Source organism: Spinacia oleracea, chromosome 3, assembly GCF_020520425.1.
Source record: "Spinacia oleracea cultivar Varoflay chromosome 3, BTI_SOV_V1, whole genome shotgun sequence".
NCBI lineage: Eukaryota > Viridiplantae > Streptophyta > Magnoliopsida > Caryophyllales > Amaranthaceae > Spinacia > Spinacia oleracea.
In genome coordinates, this window is record NC_079489.1 from 56,848,922 (window position 1) to 56,873,056 (window position 24,135).

At 37.5% G+C, this 24,135-nt stretch overlaps 1 protein-coding gene and 1 long non-coding RNA gene across 13 annotated transcripts; both read left to right on the top strand.

Annotated features, from left to right (window-relative positions):
- Positions 1 to 709: 709 nt before the first annotated feature.
- On the top strand, positions 710 to 5,165 carry LOC130469032 (uncharacterized). Of its 5 annotated transcripts, none has more exons than XR_008929404.1 (5): positions 710 to 999; positions 1,444 to 1,575; positions 2,291 to 2,544; positions 3,292 to 3,452; positions 4,392 to 5,165. It is a non-coding gene; the product is annotated as an uncharacterized lncRNA (long non-coding RNA). The 5 variants fall into 5 exon arrangements; XR_008929405.1 differs by having other exon boundaries at positions 1,444 to 1,498; XR_008929407.1 differs by lacking the exon at positions 710 to 999 and having other exon boundaries at positions 1,018 to 1,575; positions 4,392 to 4,581; positions 4,698 to 5,165.
- Positions 5,166 to 6,441: 1,276 nt separating this feature from the next.
- Positions 6,442 to 22,977, top strand: LOC110783847 (uncharacterized). 8 transcript variants are annotated; one of them, XR_008930528.1, is made up of 7 exons: positions 6,447 to 6,579; positions 6,826 to 6,881; positions 7,405 to 7,473; positions 8,262 to 8,286; positions 20,015 to 20,077; positions 20,160 to 20,254; positions 20,347 to 20,817. XR_008930528.1 is itself a non-coding variant. In XM_056840335.1 (6 exons), exons 3-6 carry the CDS (start codon positions 7,465 to 7,467, stop codon positions 22,418 to 22,420), a joined length of 483 nt encoding a protein of 160 aa, XP_056696313.1. In that variant the 5' UTR covers positions 6,442 to 6,579; positions 6,826 to 6,881; positions 7,405 to 7,464; the 3' UTR covers positions 22,421 to 22,977. The 8 variants fall into 8 exon arrangements, 2 of the variants coding, with proteins under 2 accessions (XP_056696313.1, XP_056696314.1); XR_008930526.1 differs by having other exon boundaries at positions 20,212 to 20,254; XM_056840335.1 differs by lacking the exon at positions 8,262 to 8,286 and adding an exon at positions 22,382 to 22,977 and having other exon boundaries at positions 6,442 to 6,579; positions 20,212 to 20,583.
- The last annotated feature ends 1,158 nt before the right edge of the window (positions 22,978 to 24,135 follow it).

A 24,135-nucleotide genomic window follows, 5' to 3' on the forward strand; every position in this document is an offset into this window, starting at 1 on the left:
GGTCTGGGCAGCTTTGTTTAGTCAGATTCGGATTCCTAAAATCCGTAGAGTTTGAGATTAATTCGAGTCTTTTAGCGCGCATCAATTTTGTGACGGAATGCGTCTGGGCCCGTTACGAACTCTAGGCTCGTTAGGATTTTAATTAATACGTAACTCTTATTTCTGAATCCTATTAGGAATAGGATTCTCGCGGTTTTCTATCTCATTTAGGATTTATGTTGGAATGCAACACCTAATTCTGAAAGGTTTCTATCTTTTATGATTTGCCACTTTTAGACGCTACTTTTTACGGCAGTACTATTTTTAGCAGGTTTCCATAAATAGCAGGTTTCGGGTGAAATGAAATGGGGAATCGAGATTCGTTTATTTTATAGGAGATGCGTTGTCAAGTGGAGTTTTTATGCTTTCATCATCGAACCTTTCCCTTGCGGGAATGGGGACAAAAGTAGGTGTCTACAGTTAGCCCCCACTTTGACTGAGTCTTGGAGTAAGACGATGGTCAAAGTATTAGACGGAGTGCGTTACACAAGCCACGGTGTATTGTGACATGTTTTGCGAGGGTCTCACGAGCCCCCGAGTGATAACATTTGACTTAAGGGTCATCACTCGAAGTGTCGACATATCCCTCTATTATATATCATCTCTGAAAAAGATACTTCAAAAATAGATTAAATCACTATGCTAACCTTATTGCAATCAAGTTGCAATAATAGTAGTAGAAATGCGCTGGAGAAGAAACAACAACATAGTAGCAACAGGTCAGTCTCAGATTCAAGTGATTCAAATGTTTGATTGTATACAAATGTAATCTCTTTCACATTGTATGAGTTGGAGACTATTACCAAGAGCTTCCGTTCATACTACATCCTTGGAGAACGCGGCTTTTGTACCGTTTATAAGTATTACATTGATGAGAATCTCCGTTTTGGCCTTAAGTCTCTTCCTGTTGCTGTCAAGGTTCTCAACAAAGAAGGTCTTCAAGGCCACATGGAGTGGTTGGTATGTAATTCTTTTACTTCTTTGTTTTCTCTTAGCTTCTACAACTATATAATCCCAATTCTCTAATTAATGCCCTTGTTCTTACTTTTCTCTTCTGCAACTATATGTGTGTATCATTCTAATTCTAAAGACGCCCTTGTTCTTGCTTTTCTGTCGATCTCCGTAAAATTAATGGAATTTATTGAGTCCGAAAAAATTAGAGTTTTTTCCATGTGAATTGATTGAAAATGTGGGGATTTTTTTGGGCATCTCAGACTGTACTATATGTTTTAATTTTTCGGAAGTTTTGAGCTCTGCTTTCTGAATTTTAAGGCCGACTTGCTTTGTTCATGTTTAATTGTGCTTGTGTAGTTGAAATCGACTATGTTCAGCATCAACCAAATAGATACTTACTACAGATGATCTCGGTTTATGGGGATCTGATGATTTGAATTTCTTGTGTAGTTGAAATGGCAAAGAAGAAAACTTTGAATTGCTTTAGTGCTTTGTGAAAAAGAAGGTATGCGATAACTGGTAACCACACTGTTACTTAAAAAGGAATATGATTCTCCCATTATCTCATGTAGATGAACCAAGGTAAAAATTCATGTCATTGTTGATAATATTCTTCCTGATTAGCTGATTTTCTTCCCAAGTTTGGTAACTTTGTCCATAATTTTTAGATGGCTTTGCACTTGTGACTTTGATTATGTGGTTGACGTTTTCCTCTAGAAGTGTGTTTTTCACATTAATGGGAGTTTTTGTATAAAGATCAAATTTTGTCATTTATATTTTCTGTAAGCTGAATAAATTGGTAATCATTGGTTGTCATGGCTGTTTGGAATTTGTGATTTGATGAACCGGAGTTTGATCGAGTTAATTTGATGAGGATAGTTGTTTCCGATTTTTATTTTTTATTTTTGATTGAATCAGTTGGAATATCAGTGAATTTGTTTCTTTATTGTTGAAATGGACACAGTTAGTATTCTGAAGTTAGAATTTAATAAAGCTAAATCTAGCACCAACACTAACAAAACACTTCAGAACCCTAACTGTAAGGTGATTATATAATAAGATAGAAATTACTAAGAGTTGTTGGGTTATGAGGAGCTTATCTGTACTATCATTTTGTGTCAGAATGTCGGTTGTAGTCTTTGCTGCGAAGATGTTTAATGTAACTTGTTTGCAGTAGTGGAATTCATGTAGCTTATTGTTGATTTGATTTTGTCACACCTTTTTTCTGGTTAGATTAGGGAGGAGAAATATTAGTTTTCCTTGATGATAAACTGTTTTATTCCGTTTTTTTGAGCAGGGTTTTCGGATAAGAAGAATTTTAAGGTCGTCATTGTTTCCTGCAACTAATTGTTACATTCAGCAGGAGGAATCCTTGAATCAAGAAATAAATTCAGTATTTTAAAGGACCATGAAAAAGTATGTTGGCTTTCAAACTTAGAATAGCATTGCTACAACCTTGACAAGTCAATTGAGGAAATGCATTCTGACTTGGGTCGTGTTCATGGTGAAGAAGATTCAAAGTAAAAATTTCTGGAGAAACCTGTTCAAGAGGTAAGTTACTTTCATTTGATCTTCTAGGTGTCTAGCCGGGGTTGCTTGGTTATGTCAACCATGTATCTTAATTTATCGGACATCAATGAAGGAAATAATTTATGGATGCAAGGCTTTTTTTCTACATATGTAGAGAATTATTATTATTTCTCCGTATTATTTAGCGAGAATGCAAGGGTTTTTTCTACATATAGAGCATTTTTAGTATTCATTATTCAGCCAAGAATTCAAGAATAATTTTTACGAGGAGTTTAAGGAGTCGTTTGTTTGCTTCGAAGTGGAGATTTTGTGGTTTTTGGATGAGATTGGAAAGAGAAAATAAAATAAAATACACGTATTTAAAAAATTCGAAGCAATTAATTCAAATTTGTTATTGAATTCACCAATCTGACATAAAAGGTAAGCAGGAAAAAAAAGCTTAACAAACCTTGAGTGCTGATGAGCCTATAAACATGACCCAAAGCCAAAGTTTCTGTTGGCCAAAGCAGCTTAACTCGAGTTATCTGCACCGTGTTCCGCCCATCTCTGGCACCTGTGCTGCTCTTTTTGTTGTTACTGCCTTTGTTGTGGCTGTTGTTTTTGTTGTCATTGCATTTGCTGCTGTTTCTCTGGTTGTTGTTGCCGCCACTGCTGTTGTTTTCTGGATGTTCTTGCTGTTATTGTTGGTGTTTGTGGTGTGACAGATGGTGGTGGTGATAAGAAGAGTGACATAATGACCATGGTTCATTTTCTTGTTTTCACTTGCAGGAATAGCCCAGTACAGTTTATCAATCTTACCACTTGGGTGCTGGATTACCAATGTTGATGCATCTATGGCTTGGCAATTTCCATATTTCTCTATTTCTCTCTCCTCCTGCTTCAGAGAGTTTCTATCGACCAGAAACAAGGCAGGCTATATTTTTTTTCCAGTAAGTACCCACTTCTTTCCCTTGCTCTCTCTCTCTCTCTCTCTCTCTCTCTCTCTCTCTCTCTCTCTCTCTCTCTCTCTCTCTCTCTCTCGTCAGCACCCAGCCACCCACCAAGAGTTTTTAGTAGTAATTCAGAAGTGAATGCATGCCCATTCTTTTCACTAACTACAAGACTTTCCCCATGTGTTAATACTTGATACTTCTAATAAAGTAATACTCCCTCCATCTTGTTTCCCATTTGACTTTTTTTGGGTTGAGTTTTTTGGGTTAAATATAGCAACTAAATGAGACGGAGGGAGTAATAATTACAAAATCTAATGGGAACTAGGGGTACACCGTACACCTGTAATCTCAAAGTAGTCGAGTTTAGCAAAAGTAAGAGCAAACTGTCCTCCTTCTCAGGCAAATACTTTGAGATGCCCCGGAAATAAAAATAAAGCAAGTAATTTGAGACGCGGACGTTACAAAGACTGTGTTATGGTGCATCTGATGCACGCAAAACGAGCTGTAATGATACTGTGGATTTTATTTTTATCACTTTGAAGTTATGGTATTAGTAGGGTATAATTACAGGGGATAGAAATTAGAGAGGAAAAGAAAAATTTTCCTGTTGTGATGGATTAGTAGAGTATTGGAGTGTGGTATCTTCATCTAATTCCAACCATCTAATACACGTTGGGTACGACAGGATAGTTTTTTATAGCAATTATATCGTTGCTGGTTTTCAGTAGCTTGTAGATCTTCCCATCAATCCTTCAGTAAGTATCCCACTAAAGAGTCTGTAAGTCTCATAAAGTTTCCCTGCGTTCACTTTTGTAGTAAAGCTTTCTCAATGATATTTGTACGATATTTGTAGTAGCTATTGAATTTGTACATCATGCACTTCTTTTGCTAATCTGTGTTTTGTGATCAACCAATACTCCTTGGTCTCGTGGCCAGAGCTTGGATTTGTGACTTAAAGTTCACAGAGTTGATTCCCACTAGGAGTTTTTGGGGTTGGATTTTTCTTTACTTCCCCACCCTCAAGCTTTAACCGGTTACGCATCCCAAATAATCCTCGACATACCAAAATTCCACCAAGGTTACCTCTCCTCAATTTGCAAAAGCTACTGAGCCCGATTTGTAGATGGTTAGTATTTCAGTACCCTCCCCTTTCAACTTTTTGTATTTTCGAAAGGTTTTTGAGTGTATAGGAGGTGATGGTAGGATTCCACATTGCTCATTCTTTGTGTGATATCTTTGCAGCACTTTAGTAGTTAATGGCCGCTTATTGCTCAAGTTGATTGCGCATGTCTTCTTATGTTTTTAAGTGTCTCTTGGTGTCCTATACTGGAAGTCATTATAGTGCAAGTAACACGAAGCTTGGTTGATCCAAAGTTTGATCATATCAGATTATAGAACTGAAGTTGTCTACTTGTCTGTGGAATAGGTTGTTTAGTATGGAAAGGTAAGTGTGTGGATTCTATCAAGTTCCCACACGGATAAGGATTAATGTATTCGGAAATGGTAATCTTGCAGTTCCCTTCCCTAGATCATAAATATGTTGTAAAGGCCTTGATTGAGAACTAGATGATTTTTGTACTAATGGCCAAGAGCTTATGTTAGAGTGCAGAGTGGGGCAGGAGATTTGTATTGATTCAGTTGTTTAGATTGGTTGTAAGAAAATTAGTAATCGAATGTCTTTTTGAGATTCAGTGCTGATAAAAAATTGCTTCCCATTTAAATCTGGTACGCCTGAAATCAAGAATTGGTTACATGGTTGAATGCATGGTTTAGGTTGCTTCTATTTCTGTTCATGCTACACTCTTATGTTTTGTTGCCAATAATTTAAATGTAAATCTAATCTAGAAAATGAGATGATGTGAGGAATGATGTTTGTCTTGGCATATTCTAATTAGTATAATTAGATGGCTTTACTGAAACAACCTTTTGTTCTGTATTAGTGTACAACTTTATGGTATTGGGCCAATGGAATTGGGTTCATACTTGATTATGTACCGACTATATTTATACTCTCTATAAGCATTTTTTCATGAATTAACATAGCTAGACATCGTTTATAACAGAAAATAAACGAAGCAGAAGATGATTTGATTAATAAACTGAAACTACAGAAAAATGTAAAGACATCGTTTTTTTTTTTTTTTGCTTAATTGTAAATTAATAAGGAGTCTTGGTATAAAAGTGACATGAATTCAAATCCAATTGTTTAGTGATTACAAGTATTTAGCGTATCATTTGGATTTTTAAAATATTACGGAGAAGCCTAAAATAATAAAACAATAGAAACGGCCTAAAATAATAAAACAATAGGGATGACTAAATACGAAATATGGGGCAAATAAATAGGTAGTGGATAATTTTTCACTTGCTACTTGAACAATTTTAGTACCTCCTAAAAGTAGTGGAAAAGAAAATGATTTGAGGAAAAATCTTATAGGACCATGAGTATTAATTATGTTTAGGGATTTTTTTTCTTAGTAGATATCATTCCGGGTATGGAGAACTAAAGGACATGATGTTTTTCTCTACTACGAGTATTGTTCTGGATAATCTGTTTCGGAATTATGTAGATAATTGCGATGATTTATTGCGATACCAACACAAAGATTTGGTGATTTAGTTTGTTTTTTTAATCGCAAAATAAGTATGGAAAACAGACATAACCAATCTCAAGCATGTATAATGATTATCACTCCTACTTATTTATCTATTAATTTATTGTTTCGTATTATCTATACTATATCAAACCAAATTTGGTGCAACATTTATACTCTGTATCATTAATGATATTTCAAGCATTTTTCACGAATTTGTAAGTGCTGGCCGGTATTTCTTATACCCTTTTAAAAGCAAGGAGTGGGTAGTTACTATTTACAGCATAGTGGAATTACCAAATTGACCCCAATTTCCTTCATGTTTTTTTTTTGTCATTTTCCTTATAAACAGGGTACTTACTGTCTTGCCCTTGTTTATATGATGTTGTCACGTGTCCTTATATTTCCAAACCTAAAGATCTTCCGTCTTTCTTTGTTTATCCTCCTTCTCCTTCCTCTCATCAGTTACCAGAAATTGCTCCACCCCCCGTTTCTCTCTCCTCTTCATCGTCGTCTTCTTCAACCATGGGGTAAGCTCTTTAAATATAAGTAATTTATCCATCATGATTTGAGGTAGATGATTCACAAGAAGGGTTTACGGGTGCTCTCGAGCGAACTCTCAAACCCAAAAACCAAATCCTAACCCTAGATAACATCAACCATGTACGAGCATGGTTTCTACTTGTTCCTCTTTCTCTCTCCTTTTCGAAAATTAATTTGAACCATCCTCGATTTTTGCTTCTAAACTCACAATTCTAGCCCTAATTTGTTCACAGGTGGAAAGTTGCAGTTGTTGAAGCAACACTAGAAGGATAACACCGACTTGGTTGAGGTATATAATTCTCCAAAATCATATTTTTTGTTTGTTTAATTTTGATCTAAAAATAAGTTGTCTGTATTGATTGTCTTATGATTTTTTTTGGGTGAAAGTTGGAGGATTTTTGTTTTAATTGTTTTATTTCCTGTTTTTAGCTCGCTTAGAATGTTAATGTAAATAATTTGCTAATCTTTTGAGTTTTTTTTTTTGGGTAATTAGTGCTTTGTGTTCTTTTTTTGTATTATCTGATACAAAGGGTGCTAACCTATACTGAAATTCTGTTTGAGCTATATCAGAGACGAGTTCCTTGCTTGGTTTACGCTCCATTTTGCCTTTGCCAATGCTTTTCACAAATTGCCTTAGTTTTCTTGTTTATTCTGCTCACAGTCTGCATGCTTTAGAATGACATTTGTTTATTGTCATGCCTTATACGATAAGGCATGTTGTTATTAAATGGTTCAACCATAGTTGATGAGGCACAGCTAAATACGAAAATGTATGCTGGTTAATGTTGTACTTCTTATTGATTCTTTTATAGGTTCCCTTGGATAGGAGCTATCTTTGGTGCAGAAGCGAGTTTCTGAACGCTATGGAATAGATGATTCCGGTATAGTCTGACTATTTTATTATACACTTTCTGAATCTTTGTGTAGCATTCTATGGCTTGTATTGGACTGAATTTTAATCCTACAAGTCTACAACTACAGTATGTGCTAGATGATGAGCTAGAAACAAATAATGTGTGGTTATGGAGGATTAGGAGCAAATAGATAGACATGAATTTGTTACTTTAAAATTTAAATAGCCCATATTAGTGTGTTGACTTCTTAGTACAACAAACAAGAACGTAGCATTGATTAGCCTACCAACTATGAAGTTATTAGTTAATATGGGCATATGACTCCTTTTGGGAGTTGGGTTTTGCTTGGTTTGGTCTTATTGTTGAGAAAATGGGTGTTGATTTGGATAGTTCTGAAAGTCATTTTCTTCGTGAGTATGTTTTCAATTGTGATTGTTTACAATCTCACTAGATCAGTGATTGTACGTCATAATTTCAATTTGTAGTGAAGTTCCTGCTACTTTAAGGTATTTGAATAGGTTGAAGACTTTGTATCTGCAAGAACATAATCTGGATGGGTTTTTGCCAGAATTGAAGCTGAAATTGGACCAATTTAATGTGTGATAAAATAATTTAAATGGGTCTATTCCTGTTAGTGTTAGCTCAATGCATGTATGCAAAAGGCGCTGAAAAGTATATAAAGTTGTGTACTATGATTATCAGCTTTACTATGACTTGATTCCCTATGATTTACATAGCTCTGCAAGAAAAGTCTTTAACATTTTTTGTTATAAAGTTTATTTGATAATACTGATCCCCAGTGTATGTTTGTGCAGCCCATTTCTTCGATCAGATATTAAGGTAACAGACACTTTGATACTTTAAAGTCTTTTGTGTTTAGGACAACTTTATCAGTCAGCTGAACTCTACCTTTGAAATTGCACAATTACGTGATATTAGCCATTAATCTTAGCAGTTGTCATACACTCTTTTGACTTTCTTATGATCTATCAATTTCCTCATTTTGAGCAATATTGTACTAGGTTTTTAGGATTTTATTTTCTTTTAAATGTAGAGAATTAGTAATTTGAACAGGATTGTATTTAAATAAATGCAAATTTAAGTTTAAATAACTATTTATCATCAACCATATACAACAAACTCATATATTGCTTCTATAGTACAATATTTGTTACAGTGAAAACCAATAATAACAAATTACAAAATAAAAATCATTTAACACAAAGAATCTCCTTTTCTGCCGATGCATATGATTTGTTGATCAATTCTGTCATTAGATTAAGAACAAGCCATTGAAGTGCTTCTATATGCTTTTTACCGTGTTTTGCCATTGTTGCCGGGTTGTTGGTGCATGTAGCTTGTTGGTAAATACATTTCAATAACAAGTGACCATTAATGTGCTTACATGACCTAATTCACGATTAATTACCCTACAAATTTACATAGGTTATTAATGTAGATGAATTCAACCATACATTTCCCGTAGCTATTGATGAATCGTGTAATCCTTGTCTAATTGGTACTCCATATTTTTGTGCTAAGTTCCTTTTCTCGGTTATTTTTCCCTAATCATTTTGCTTATTTGCTAATTTGATTTTTCCGATTGATTTCAATATCTTGGGGGTGACCTCGTTTTTGTCTTTACCGAAGAGGTTGATGGCTACATATAGGCATTTGCATTGCAAATGTCACTCCTTTTATGAGGTTGTATAGACAGTTATTAGTTCAATGCTGGTAATATGTGTGGGCTTATTTTATCTATAACAATTTAGTAACCAGAAAGACACTATAACTAATGCAAGTGTGAGGGGGTCGAAAAAGCACGAGGCTAATGCGTGACCTTGTCCCTCGTGGGTGTGACGTTTCTTTTTGTCAAATCAAGTGTAATTGGATTTCCTGTGAGTTTACACCCAATTGACTAGTAACATAAGAGTCGCCATTCAGTTTTTAACGACAATGAGAAAAACTGACAAAACCCGGTTATCGTGACATAAAGGGAGTGCAATTATGTTTGACCACGACGGCCGTAGGTTCCCTTGTGATATCTGGTGTGGGGATTTCTCAACATACACCCGCAAGGTAGAGATTGAGGGTTCGGGGGACTGTAACTACCGAGAGGAGTGCTCGCTCTTCGATAACTCCTGATGCAGGATATCCTTACTAGCTCCGCATAAATAATTGAAGGGACATGCGTTAACTATTAAACTAATATGAGTTGATTTTAACAATATGCAACATATAGTACTAGATCGAGCGCGATTATCTGATTTAGATTGTATTAAGGGACCTAGCATGATGATCAAATTTCCCAAAAATATCATATTTATTAGGCGTGATCGAACAATCAAATTTAGTTAGTTTAACAGTTCATAAAAGGGCGAGGAAAGCAATTAAATCATAGAAAAGGGACACATTACGACGCACCCTTGAGAGGTGCGTCGTCACGGTTCTCAGTAAACTAACCACTTTGACTTTGCTATTTCTCCTTTTATTTAACGAATCTCAAGTTATGGGACAGGATACGTTCTGTTCGATTTATGGATCGATTGCGACAGAACGCGTGATCAGTTTTGCAGCGTGAGGCTTAGGCTTAGGGGTTTAGAGTCAATACTCAGAATAATAATTGTGTGTTGTTTCACGTCGAACTTAGGGCCCTACTTATAGAAAAGAGTTCGTGGAAAGATAGAATTGTAGAACTCTAATCCACGAAGAATTAGGAAAAAACACGTCCCAGGTACTTTCAACGCCCAGGGCTGGGCGTCAAAGATTTCGGCGCCCAGCACTGGGCGTTGAAAATAGGATCTTGCCCAGGGCTGGGCGTTGAAATTGATGTTTGGGCCGTTTCTTTGTCAGATTCGGACTCTTAGAATCCGGAGTGTATGAGACTTAATCGAGTCTTTTAGTGCGTATTAATTTTATGATGGAATGCATCTGGGCCCGTTACGAGCTCTAGGCTCGTTAGGATTTTAATTAATACGTAACTCTTATTTTCGAATCGTATTAGGAACAGGATTCTCTCGCAATTTCTATCTCATTTAAGATTTATGTTGGAGAGCAACACCTAATTCTGACAAGTTTCTATCTTTTATGACTTGCCACTTTTAACAACTACCCATTACGGCAGTTACTATTTTTAGAAAGGTTTACGTAAATAGCAGGTTTCTATAAATAGTAGGTTTCGGGTGAAATAAAAAGGGTGATTGAGATTCGTTATTTTATAGGAGATGCGTTGTCAAGTGGGGATTTTATGTTTTCATCATCGAACCTTTCCTTTCGGGAATGGGGACAAAAGTAGGTGTCTACAGTTAGCCCCCACTTTGACTGAGTCTTGGAGTAAGACGATGGTCAAAGTATTAGACAGAGTGCGCCACACAAGTCATGGTGACCTGCTTTGCGAGGGTCTCACGAGCCCCCGAGTGATAACATTTGACTTAAAGGTCATCACTTGAAGTGTCGACATATCCCTCACGTGTCATTGGAAGTATCTAAAGAGGCGTAGAAACTCCCTCACTTTGTCATTGGGAGTAGCTACAGATGTTTTTCGAAATCAAAGCTATAAAGTGTAATTGGGCCTGGCCAAGCCCAACCACGAGGTAAAAATATTTTTAAAGATTCTCATTTTCAGGGCTAGCTAAACGAGAAAACCCCCTTGTTTTTATGGGATGTAAAACGAAGGAAAATCCAGCACATCGTTCTTTTTTGAAAAAACGAAAAAACCAATCCTTTTGATTTTTTGGAAAAGGGAAAACTAGAAAAAGTTAGCGCTGCAGCGACTAAGGACCTGCGCGGTTAGTGACGCAGACCCCGCCCGCTGAAGGTGGGCGAGCCTGTCCGTTGAGGGTGGACGCCCCGTTCGATAGAAGTGGGCGAATCTGTTTTGATGTTTTGAAAATAAGGACCTACGCGGTTTGACGTAGACCCCGCCGGCTGAAGATGGCGAACCTGTCCGTTGAGGGTGGACGCCCCGTCCGATAGAAGTGGACGAATCTATTTTGAAATTTGTTTGTGCTTTTTGAAAATAAGGACCTACGTGGTTTGTGACGTAGACCCCGCCGGCTGAAGATGGCGAACCTATTTTAAATTTGAAGACTTTATTTTTCGAAAACTGAGGACCTGCGTGGCTAGTGACGCAGACCCCGCCCGTTGAAGGTGGGCGAGCCCATTTTGAATTTCTTACTTTCTTTTCATTTTGCCTATGTTGAAGGCCTTTTGTGTTTACAACCTGTTGGTGGGTCGCAATATTTCCTGATTAAGTGTGTCCTATAAGTGGGCCCACACTGTGTATACTTCTGTTAACGATGTATTTTTTTTTTTTAAATACCGTTTTTTTGAGATTATCCAAACAAGGGACTGTGTATAGCGTAGTCCGGGAGCATGATTTTAACCTTGCACACTCTTTGTTGGAGTATATATTTTTTCGAGAGCCCCCAAGCAATTGGGCTCGTCGGTCATTTTTTTGTCAAAGAGGTTCCTTGGGGATACGCATTCTGTAATGTCCTTGATCGTGTTTTGGGATTGCGCTCGTAAGTGCGAGCGACCTTTGTAGTGGTGTGCTACTCTTAACAAAGCCGTGAGGTGCGACTTTCAGAAATCGGCAATTTTCGAGTCGAACGGATACAGCAGGGCCCTATAGAAGTCAGGGGCCCTTTTTTGAGCCTGGGTTCATTTTCGGCGCCCAGGCCTGGGCGTTGAAATAATTCACGCCCAGGTGGGGCGTTGAGAATGTTGTTTGGGCTGGTCTTTTGATGACAAAGTTGGCCTCTTGTTCATTCGTTTATTTCACTTGGAAGTTCTATGTATTCTCTTCTCTTTTGTTTTTTTTCTTTATTTTTAGAACGTGATGATTTTCTTGAGAAGCCGTAGCCGATTGGTGGACTACGGTGCTTGTCGCTTTGGGGCGATTATTTTAAGGAACTGTTGCTCTTAAGGCGTACAGTTATTGCAATAGTTGGGCGAGTCTATTTGGCCCGAGGAACATACCTTGAGGCGTGAGATTTTGATCGCTCTTGTATATATTTTTTTCTTTTGAACGTATTCGTGAATGTTCGATACTTAGAATGATGATATGTATGTGCGAACGAGCGTTCATAGAATGGCCGTCGTGTGCGGTCCATTAATCAGTTTGCTTGAATCATTTGAACAATGACTGATTTTGAATAGTTTGCTTAGAAGCTTGATAGGGTTCAGGCCCATTCACGAGGTGGGTTCAAACATCGTGCCCTTTCGATTGTTCAAACATTTGCTTCGAGATTTTTTTTTATTTTTCTATGGTTGTTTCGTAGCTTGGAGCTCCCAAGTATGCATGTTGGGATGCTTCCTTCTAACGTACGATTTTGTAGGTTCTTTTGAGAAAGATGCCTTGGGGTTCCGCTCGTGTAGGTGCGAGCTATCCCTTCCGTGGTAGGTAATACCTTTAATCCTTAATGTAGAAGTCGTGTGGCTTGCATTTTGAATTTGGGCGATAAGTAGTCTTTGCCTCTTTTACACGTGCTCTTGGTCGTGCCTACATTAGTGCAATATGCCTTACTCCTTTTTTAGACTTGTACCGTGGGATGGTTGAACTTATGGTGCGACGTAAGCTTGTGTGGCCTAACAACATGTATTAGAACATTTCTCCAGGTGTTGGAATATCATTATTATTTTTTGCATTGGAGTACTTCATCGCGCTGAATCGTTCAGGTGCTCGAACAAGTGTAGCACCTTCTGCGTGGGCGTGCACGGCTTATTACTTCGTTCGATGCGAGGATTCATAGATGTTTCTTTTTTGTTTATCCTCGACAGCCTTTTGCCTGGAGTTGATTTTCAGCGCTCAGAGATGGGCGTCGGAATCACTGGCGCCTGGTCCTGGGCATTGAAAGTGCCCCCCCAGGCAGGACTTTCGTTTTTGCTTTGGAACGACGTAGACTGTGTAACGGGTGCTTTATAGAGCGAGCGTTATGTGCAGTAGTTTGACCGGAGTTTTGGTGACTCGCGATTTTCAGTTACCCTTGATAGTGGGGTGACTTTATATATTCTAAGTAGTGCTTAGAATTTGGGAGGGGTTGTAGCCATTCTAAGGTTAGTTTTACACGATTAAAGCTTAGGATTGTGCCCCTATGACGTGTGTATAGCATTAGCTTTGAGAATTTGCGATAAAATCGACATTTCGAGCATTTTTAGAGTGTTTTTCTTAAGCCTCCAACTGTAGCTACGGGATGGGCTTGGTGCTATAATGCTTTGCATACGTTTTTATGCATTCATGGTGACATGGATCATGAATAGTTTGAACCAGACTCGTTTAGTGCGAGGTACGTTCGAGTAGTGATCTGCTACTTCTCTTGTAAACGTCGTATTGTGCTACATTGCCATGGTCAAGGTAGTCACATGTTGAAGTGTGCCTTGACCAAAAGCTAGGTGCCTTTCTTTACCCATAATCATATTTAGAAATCTCTTTGACTCACTTGCAACATCGAGATAAGCGCATACTTAGCTTAAAACCAATGACACTTTATTATGTTCGAAGAAGTCTTTGAAAATTATTTGAAATCCGAGTCCTACTGTTGTACAATCCGAAGTGTCCTAAGTAAGTTGACTTATAGAAGGGTTCGTACAGGATTACATGAGTGAATCAAAATACTGTTACGATTTTTGGAATGCTGTCTAAGGATTTGCTGGGAGCCAGGGTGCAGGCGTCAAGATATACTTGTGCCTGTTTGGCATATGCTTTAGGCTTTTAGGGCCATCTTTTCCAGAATTGCGGGAATATAAACCGTTTTAAAATTGACTTAGATTTACTTGGTGTATGTCTGCACAAAAGGTCAAGGTATACTCAGTTCTTTCCCTAGCTCTTTCATTTCAATTTTTAGCCCCCAATTGCTATTATGTCTTCCCATTAATGATGCTTTTAGATTTCGATTTTAGATGCCCGTGTCATATGTCTGAGTAGGGTGAACTTTGGTTAAGTGCCAAGTCCTATTGACAATGTCTGATTTTTTTCAAAGGGGATTAGCAAGCATTCGAATTACCATGAACAGGTGCCCTGAGTTCGAAGGAACGATGGGGTGATGCCGTAGAACAATCCTCTTTATTGCAAGCTTACTGCCTTTACTACTTGTTGGCGATTATGACTGTGTCTAGTAGTGAAAGAAGGTCTTTAAGCGAACGACTATGTCTAGTGGTGAAAGAAAGTCTTTAAGTGAGTTAGTTCGCTTTAGGGAGGGTCAAGTCGAGTACTTTAGAGGTCATGGACGCTTGCGCTAGCCCCCATTTAATTGAGGCAAAGCGATCTTTTGAGTCTTGGCAAAGTGCCTAGGAGTGTGAGTGCTCCTTCTGGCAAGGGTACGTGCCCTTATTATTTTTCGATGTGTGCTCGTTTTGGCATCTTGATGACTTGGATTCTTCCTTTGACTTAAATTTTTCTTTCGACTTGGGTTGCAAGTAATTAAATTTCAATAAGGGAATCGATTTCTTATTCTTGTTATTCTATAGGTTTTAATATTTTTGCAAATTGGTTGGACCGAATCATGGATTGCCTACATATCCGCCTTAAATAGTTTTAATTTGGAATCAGGTCTTGCGTAGTTCTTAGCCAGAAAATGGTTTCTTAGAATGCCGATTTTAAACAAGTACGTTCCGAGGTGGAAACATATTATTTGAAACGGTAGAATAAGTGAGGTTTATTATTATTTTAATCTGTTGCTTTGCCGTAAGCCAAAATTTTGTTTTATTTTTATAAGTACATGTATTTGCACAAAAGTCTTTTCATGTGTTTTTTTTGGTACGTATATCTGAATACGTGTTGTACCCCTCCAAGTGTTCGTTATTTTTCCGTGCATGTGCGGATAAAATGACGAGCACTTCTGGACAAAATTTGGCGAGCAGAGAGATTCAGCGCCCAGGCTGGGGCGCTAAAGATTTCGGCACCCAGCTCTGGGCGCTGAAAATGTTTTCTGGGCGGATCTTTTTTGGTGCGCTAAATGCTTCTTTTCCTTTTTAGACGAACTTTTAAGGGCGCTTTGCGAAGTTTGCTTTTTTATTATTTATTATTATTTTTTGTACTTTTCATTTGTCTTCTTTTTTATTCGTGACTCAAGACGGTTTGAAAGATGGGTTGAATGAGATAGGATAATTTGTATAGGTATTGGTCAAGCATGAGGATTATATCTGCTAGGACTCATAATTTGCAGCCTCAAGCTAGTGTCATGAGTTTACTTCAACCAACGCCAATGAGTAGCATGGGGACGGCTCAAGGGTATATCAACAGGATGTATCTAAACAAGTTATATGGTCATTACGCTAATGGTGGTGTAAGAGGAGGTTTTGGAAATAATGGGTATGACGCACGTGTCAATGGACGTGCGTGGTTTGCAGTTGATAACAAGTTCAAGAACAAGAGTCGAGGTAATGGTTTCTTGGGTTATGGGAATGAGAACATGGATGGGTTAAATGAGCTGAACAGGGGCCCTAGAGCGAAGGCGTCTAAGAACATAAGGATTGGAAAGGGTAGACGTCGTAGAATTTTATGATTTGGATTGGTTGACTAAATTCTTTTCCTTCGTTTACTTGGGTAAATTTGGCACTTTGGGAAGTACGGGCTAAGTACTTCATGGCTCGCTCTTTTCGCTCTCCCCTTTTCTCTTTCTATTTTCTCTTTCTATTTTCTCTTTTTGCTTGGGATTTCTCCCCAACATAAATCCTTCAAATTTTTTTATATTTGGGCTAAAAGGTAGATGGTTGTGGTCTTTGAGTCACGAGGCGAGACTGAGTGAGCCTCGTTTGGTAGGCCTATAGTGGACCTTTAATTTTAGCGGGCCTAGGGTGGACCTTTAATTTTAGCAGGCCTAGGGTGGACCTTTAAATCGTCTTACTTTACAAGCGTATTTAGTCGTTTCTTAAAATGTGCAAATAGCGTAGATTCAAAATGTTATTTTTACCTTATTGAAATTTAACGAAAGAATTGCATCGAAATAACTTTTTTTGCTTCTTTTCAGATTCCAGTTTCCGGGATTAAACTGGAAGTTGTGATTTAGACTCGAACTTTCATTAAGTTTTCTGATTATAACCCGTGTATGAATACAAGGAGGTGGCCTAGACTCAAGATAATGACGTGGCGTAAGCCTATAATACTTGACCAAGCAACACTTAGACTTACGCTAATTGGACCATAACTTTCGTTGGTTGACACTTTAGATTTTAACCCTTGGGTGTTCATTTGTCATGCGCCATTTTTCTTAATGTTGGCAAGGTAGTTAGTCGGGGAGATCGAATTTTCATTTTTGCAAGACTAGAATCATTAGTGCGGCTTCTCTCTTAGTGTGTATTGCTTTACCCCAATGGTAGCCTTATGGCATGCCGGTTTGGGTATTTTCATGGTTTGTCATGTTGCATTCATGGAAAATCTTTTAGTCCGTACTTAGGAATATTTCAAGGAGCGAGTGGCTCGAGAGGACTATGATGGTCGTGACCCAATGTGATCATAAGCCTTGAGGCCATTAAATTTTTTTGCTAACGGTATTGACACCTTAGGTTCACTTTGGGGGTTGTGCGACTATGGGGGAATGATTTTCAGAATGTGACTGTTTCCATTTTACAAGTACTATAATATATTCTTTTTATTGGTGAGAGAGAATATTGAGGCCGTAGATTCTTAGCAAGGGATGACAATTACATATGGGTGCTTATTGATTTAAATGTTAGGAAGGGAGACTCAATATGGTTTAACCTTTTAACTTGCAGAACGACACTAAGCATTAGGACCGATTCTATGGATAAGACAACTAAGACTTAGGATTTAGATTGTACCTTGGCATATCCTAGTCTAGACTCGGATTCATTTATTTTTTATTTGAACATTATTTTTTCTTGAAGACTTTATTCGAACATCATTTTTTGAATACTTTGCCCATGTGACATTCAAGGTTATTTCAATTAGCGTGCTCGATTTTGGAGCCGAACATTGTCGTCATAGGAGGCCTAACAACGACACAAAGAGTTATTTATTTTTTAGTCGCTTTTAGAATCGAGTGCCTTTTCATACGCCCTCGCGGTGGGCGTGAGAAATATTGGCGCCCAGGCAGGGGTGTTGAAAATGCGTCCCTGGCTGGTGCTCGTTTTCTGTTTGCGTATATTTTGTGTTTATGCGACTTTGATTTTGCGTGCTTGCCTAATAACGTCCTTTACGCGTTGTGCAACGTTTGTGGGATTCGTTACGGGCCATCCCGAGCGTCGCTTATTTTTGTGGCGATCGTTCGGGTTTGCGGAACACGTATTTTGGTATAACTCTTTGGCCAATTGGTTTATGAATGTTTGGGGCAATTTTTGAGGTCGTTGGTTTTCTAGCATTATTTGTAACACACAACCACATAATTCGCTACACATAACTAGCATTACAACATGAGGCAAAATAATAATATGTCATGTAGTTTATGATAGGCTTCTATGGGTAGTATTTGCGTCTGGCTTGGTACCGCTTCTATCGCAGATCCAACACATGCCCCGGTCGAGGTAGTGCCTTCAACAGACGAATTTCGCCCAAGAGGTCAATCACGATGTAAGCCAAGGGGGCATGCACCAATGAGAGGGACCTAATGGGCGAGCGATTGGGTTTGGGACGGGTGTACTACTAGCGAAAGTGCCGAGTGGACAACATTCGAAGCGTATGCACCCCCCGGTTGGCGATGGGTACCCTTAGTCCTAACTCCCTGAGGGAGCCAAGATTCGTTATGCGGTTCTGTCCGTTCACATTAATATGCTGATTTTCAGGTCGTCCCAACTTGATGGGGAAATAAACGCAGGGTAGGATCGTTTCACCCTTCGGCTATTTTGATTACCTACAAGCACAAGTATTTCCTTCACTATCCCCAGCGGAGTCGCCACTGTGAGGGGGTCGAAAAAGCACGAGGCTAATGCGTGACCTTGTCCCTCGTGGGTGTGACGTTTCTTTTTGTCAAATCAAGTGTAATTGGATTTCCTGTGAGTTTACACCCAATTGACTAGTAACATAAGAGTCGCCATTCAGTTTTTAACGACAATGAGAAAAACTGACAAAACCCGGTTATCGTGACATAAAGGGAGTGCAATTATGTTTGACCACGACGGCCGTAGGTTCCCTTGTGATATCTGGTGTGGGGATTTCTCAACATACACCCGCAAGGTAGAGATTGAGGGTTCGGGGGACTGTAACTACCGAGAGGAGTGCTCGCTCTTCGATAACTCCTGATGTAGGATATCCTTACTAGCTCCGCATAAATAATTGAAGGGACATGCGTTAACTATTAAACTAATATGAGTTGATTTTAACAATATGCAACATATAGTACTAGATCGAGCGCGATTATCTGATTTAGATTGTATTAAGGGACCTAGCATGATGATCAAATTTCCCAAAAATATCATATTTATTAGGCGTGATCGAACAATCAAATTTAGTTAGTTTAACAGTTCATAAAAGGGCGGGAAAGCAATTAAATCATAGAAAAGGGACACATTACGACGCACCCTTGAGAGGTGCGTCGTCACGGTTCTCAGTAAACTAACCACTTTGACTTTGCTATTTCTCCTTTTATTTAACGAATCTCAAATTATGGGACAGGATACGTTCTGTTCGATTTATGGATCGATTGCGACAGAACGCGTGATCAGTTTTGCAGCGTGAGGCTTAGGCTTAGGGGTTTAGAGTCAATACTCAGGATAATAATTGTGTGTTGTTTCACGTCGAACTTAGGGCCCTACTTATAGAAAAGAGTTCGTGGAAAGATAGAATTGTAGAACTCTAATCCACGAAGAATTAGGAAAAAACACGTCCCAGGTACTTTCAACGCCCAGGGCTGGGCGTCAAAGATTTCGGCGCCCAGCACTGGGCGTTGAAAATAGGATCCAGGCAATTTCAACGCCCAGGGCTGGGCGTTGAAATTGATGTTTGAGCCGTTTCTTTGTCATATTCGGACTCTTAGAATCCGGAGTGTATGAGACTTAATCGAGTCTTTTAGTGCGTATTAATTTTATGATGGAATGCATCTGGGCCCGTTACGAGCTCTAGGCTCGTTAGGATTTTAATTAATACGTAACTCTTATTTTCGAATCGTATTAGGAACAGGATTCTCTCGCAATTTCTATCTCATTTAGGATTTATGTTGGAGTGCAACACCTAATTCTGACAGGTTTCTATCTTTTATGACTTGCCACTTTTAACAACTACCCATTACGACAGTTACTATTTTTAGAAAGGTTTCCGTAAATAGCAGGTTTCTATAAATAGTAGGTTTCGGGTGAAATAAAAAGGGTGATTGAGATTCGTTATTTTATAGGAGATGCGTTGTCAAGTGGGGATTTTATGTTCACATCATCGAACCTTTCCTTTCGGAAATGGGGACAAAAGTAGGTGTCTACAGCAAGCAGCTTAAGTTGGACCACTAATATAAGCTGCTTGAAGTTGATATCTGTGAAGTGCCATACTGCCATTGGCCCAGTGCATACCCGGGGGATGAAAAGTGTTGTTTGCAAATATGCCATTTATGAATTTATGTGCTTTAAGTTCATCAGTCCAATAGCAGCAAGGTTTTAATTATTTCTGAATTTGTCGTGGTAACAGATCATTCTCTGCTCGGCAGTCAAGCGTTTCCGAGAGGGGAAAAGGGAGTCTACTTTTGGGGAGGTAATTTCTTATTTCCTGTTTTGTCTTGTCCCACGATAGATTGAGGTAAAGCCTCTTACATTCAAGTTCTTTTTCCATACAGCTGAATAAATCTTACGATACTATATGCAAATTTACTACACTTTCGTCTGTAGGGATCCTGGAGTTGTCAAGTATGTGAAAGCATTAAACGACCAGGTGGTTTATCTTCCCATGTCCAACCTGGCCATTTGCCTGTTTCAAATAATTGGCATAATGATGTTCACACTTCGAGGCTCTTGGCTTCGCAGGGGCTGCTGAAGCTTGTTCGGTCTCAGAAAGGGGAACAACTATTCTTGAAAGTCGATGCATCAGATATTACATTCGCACTGCAGGCCCATCATTTATATGTATTGGATGCTCATCCTGCTCTGAATGGTACACAGAGTTCGTTTATTCCTCAGCTTTCTTCAGTAATCATATCCAATTCTATCAATGTTGTAAGTAACTGGAGAATCCAACACAGTTCAAGGTCTCCAAATTTGAAGGTACAAAACCACTTAGCTTGAATTTATTTGATTTCTATAATTTGTATGTAGTTCTATTGTACATTGTAGTTTTTATTTACAAAAATATAATCAGATTGTGATATGATAGGATGCAAATTTCTATTTGCTGATTTTTATTGCAGTAGACAATTCATTTGGGAAAGTAGACAATATGTATTAGGGATGTCTATGTAACAAACCTTAAGTAATTATCGATGCTTCTTATTGTCTCTATATTCATGGTTTTGAGGATTATGCAAGATAACATCACAGTTACGACGTTTCTTTACAAAAGCTACAGCATAAGGTTTCTTGTGTTAGCCACTCTTCTGTTGCCTTATCTGTTGGGATTTTTTTCAAGGTGTGGTTCGTAGCAAACACACTAATAGTCTAAGTTTCATATGTTCATCATCATCAACCTACATACTACTTATGTGTTTTGGATTCAAAGTAAACTAAAAACAACCTGTGCTAATATAGTTCATATTTACATTTGATACACATTAGGAAACCCCCATGATAGTGGAAATAACATAGTGTGTCGATTTACATTGCACTTTAGAAGTAGATCATTCCTCCCCCTTCATTTCTTTGATTCTTATTATACTAGCAAACTCAATGTATTGTAATTCAATTTGCTGAAGGAGAAAGTTGGGAAAGTTAAAAAGTTAAAGATTAAAAAAAAGACCAAGATTTCTAGTCATACTACGGAGTAATTTATATTAAAAAGCATTAATCTCTAGTTACCATGCTTCTTATGTTTTCTCTCCCTCAAGTCAAAACACAGTGGACACTTGCGTAGCCACCTTCTTGGATCAACAACATTAATTAACACTTGCTTAACAAGAGTCCATGTTTACATAAATGCTTCTTTCGCCCAAAAACAATTATGACAACAACAATCTGACAATCTAAACAAATAGCTAAATGCGAATTAATCAAGATCGAAAAACCACACACACTTAGTACCTTAAGAACCAGCCAACAATCAACCTTTCAACGACATTGCATACCTGCACAAAGTAGCGATCACTAATGCATCACCAATTAAATTTCTTAATTTAGCCTATACTAACAATACTAAAAATAAGAACATCTACAAGCGCAAAAATAAAAAGGCAGGAAGGTCAGAGACTATAAAATGCAAACTGGATAAAGAAAAATTGACGTAATTCAAGCATTAGACATTTAGAAAAATTACCATCTAAAAATTTAAAAGCTTACAAATTGTAAAAATCAAACCTTTATAAACTTTATCTCTTGTCAAATAAACAAAGAAAATTAATTGAATTTTGATTATTCGTCAACAAATTCGACTTACCCATCAAGATCGAAGAAGGTCTACTAACGCTCACCAATCAAACCCTTGATGTCGCCGCAACCGCTGCATCCACCGCCTCAAACTCCACTGTAATTCTTCTATGTTTTAGCAAGAATATCCAGTTTTGTAGTGAGAAAGAGTTTGGAAGCTATTGTGCAGATAATTGAATCAATAATTTTAAGAATTGTAGATGAGAGAGAAAATGTTGGGGGCTAGGGTTTGAGTTATAGTTTTAGAGTTGTGTAAGTGTTTCAGATGAGTGTTTCTTTTGGGTTAGGAAAAATCGAAAAGCGAATGAAAGAAACATTGCCCAATTAAGCGCGCCCAGTGGGTTAATGCACCGCCGAAGGAAATTTGGGCTTTTACTGGCATATTCAAAAAAATCCACTAGATATGCCGCCTAAAGACGTATTTGGCATTTATAGTAAATGCCGCTAGATAAATGCCACTAGATTAGTAAATTGTTGTAGTGTGCAGGGTTATGTACCAAATAGCCAATTGTTTACCTACCTTTGATAATCTGCCAGTCCATTGCATATGCCAAATATTGGGTTGTCTACCTTGTGATGATAAATCAGTACAACAAATGTAAGGGAATATCTTGATGGGGGGCTGCAAATATGGTTGTTGCGGAAGACAAAGGAAAGGGATACATAGAAAAAAGCTTGAGAAATCATGGGATTTCTCCTCTACACAGAGTTCACTCCTTAAAGTTTGAGAGCGTTGACATGATTCAAGTGTTCAAAGTGCTTCTGTTAGTGATTTACATGTTTTAGGTTGGGCATTTTCTATAAGCTTTACCATCCTTTCTTATGACAATGTTCAGCATCGGTTCTTGCGGTCTCTATTTCGCTCCCTATTCCATCCCTCTTTTTCGCTCCCTATTCCATCCCTCACTCCCTTCATTTCATAATTTAAGACATCTATATCTTTTGAGATTGGATTTGATCGTTCATATTAAAACTATTGTTTAATATTCTACTATTGTTATATTAGTATTTGTAGGTAATGTTCATTAGTTCATGTATTGTTCAAAGTAAATTCACAATTATACATGTCGTTAACTTTTTCCATATACTAATCGGGCTCGGGTTTTTCTTTGCGCTTTTGTAATTATTTTTTATAACTTGGGGGACCGTACGCGCTAGCGCACGGGCCAACAACTTGTATATATAAAAGTGAAGCTTAAATCTTTAACTATATGTTCTTAATCGTTAAATTTGATTTGATTTCTAGAGGTGTGACCATAGGTATTTCTTTTAAAATTATTTTTTTTAATAAAAAACAACTTAAACACTAACATATATGACTCTCTGTGATTTGAAATCTCCTTTATATTTTTTAATTTAATTATTATAATGGAAAAAATGAAAAGATCCAAAGATTGGTAATTCCCATATAACATTTTGTTCATTCCCAGAACAAAAAATAAAGTTTGCATCTACCAATTACGTCATTGGTTATTACCACATATTGAAAATGAATAAAAACTTGAAAATGAATAAATGATGAGCTGAATGAATAAAAGTTGAAACGAATAGAACTTGAAAGCATATAAACGGTGAGATTCGATGAATAAAAGTTGAGTTTTAAATATATATAAATGTGAAGCTTAAATCTTTAACTATATGTTCGTTACATTTGATTTGAGTCCTAGAGGTGTGACCATGGGTTATTTTTTTTTTTTAATCAAAACAACTTGTACACTAACATACGTAGTATGACTCTATGTGATTTGAAATCTCCTATGTATTTTTTTAATTTGATTATTATAATGGAAGAAAACGAAAAGATTCAAATGTTGGTAATTCCCAAATAACCTTTTGTTCATTATCAGAACAAAAAAAAATAAAGTTTGCATCTACCAACTACGTCATTGGTCATTACCACATATAGAAAATGAATAAAAACTTGAAAATAAATAAACAGTGAGATGAATGAATTAAAAATTAAAACGAATAGAATTTGAAAACGAATAAATGGTGAGATTCGGCGAATGAAAGTTGAGTTTTAAATATATATAAAAGCGAAGCTTAAATATTAACTATATGTTCTTAATCGTTACATTTGATTTGATTCATAAAGGTGTGACCATGGGTATTTCTTTTAAAATTATTTTTTTAAACTCAAAACAATTTATACACTAACATATGACTCTCTGTGATTTGAAATCTCCTTTATATTTTTTAATTTGATTATTATGATGAAATTAAACGAAAAGATTCAAATGT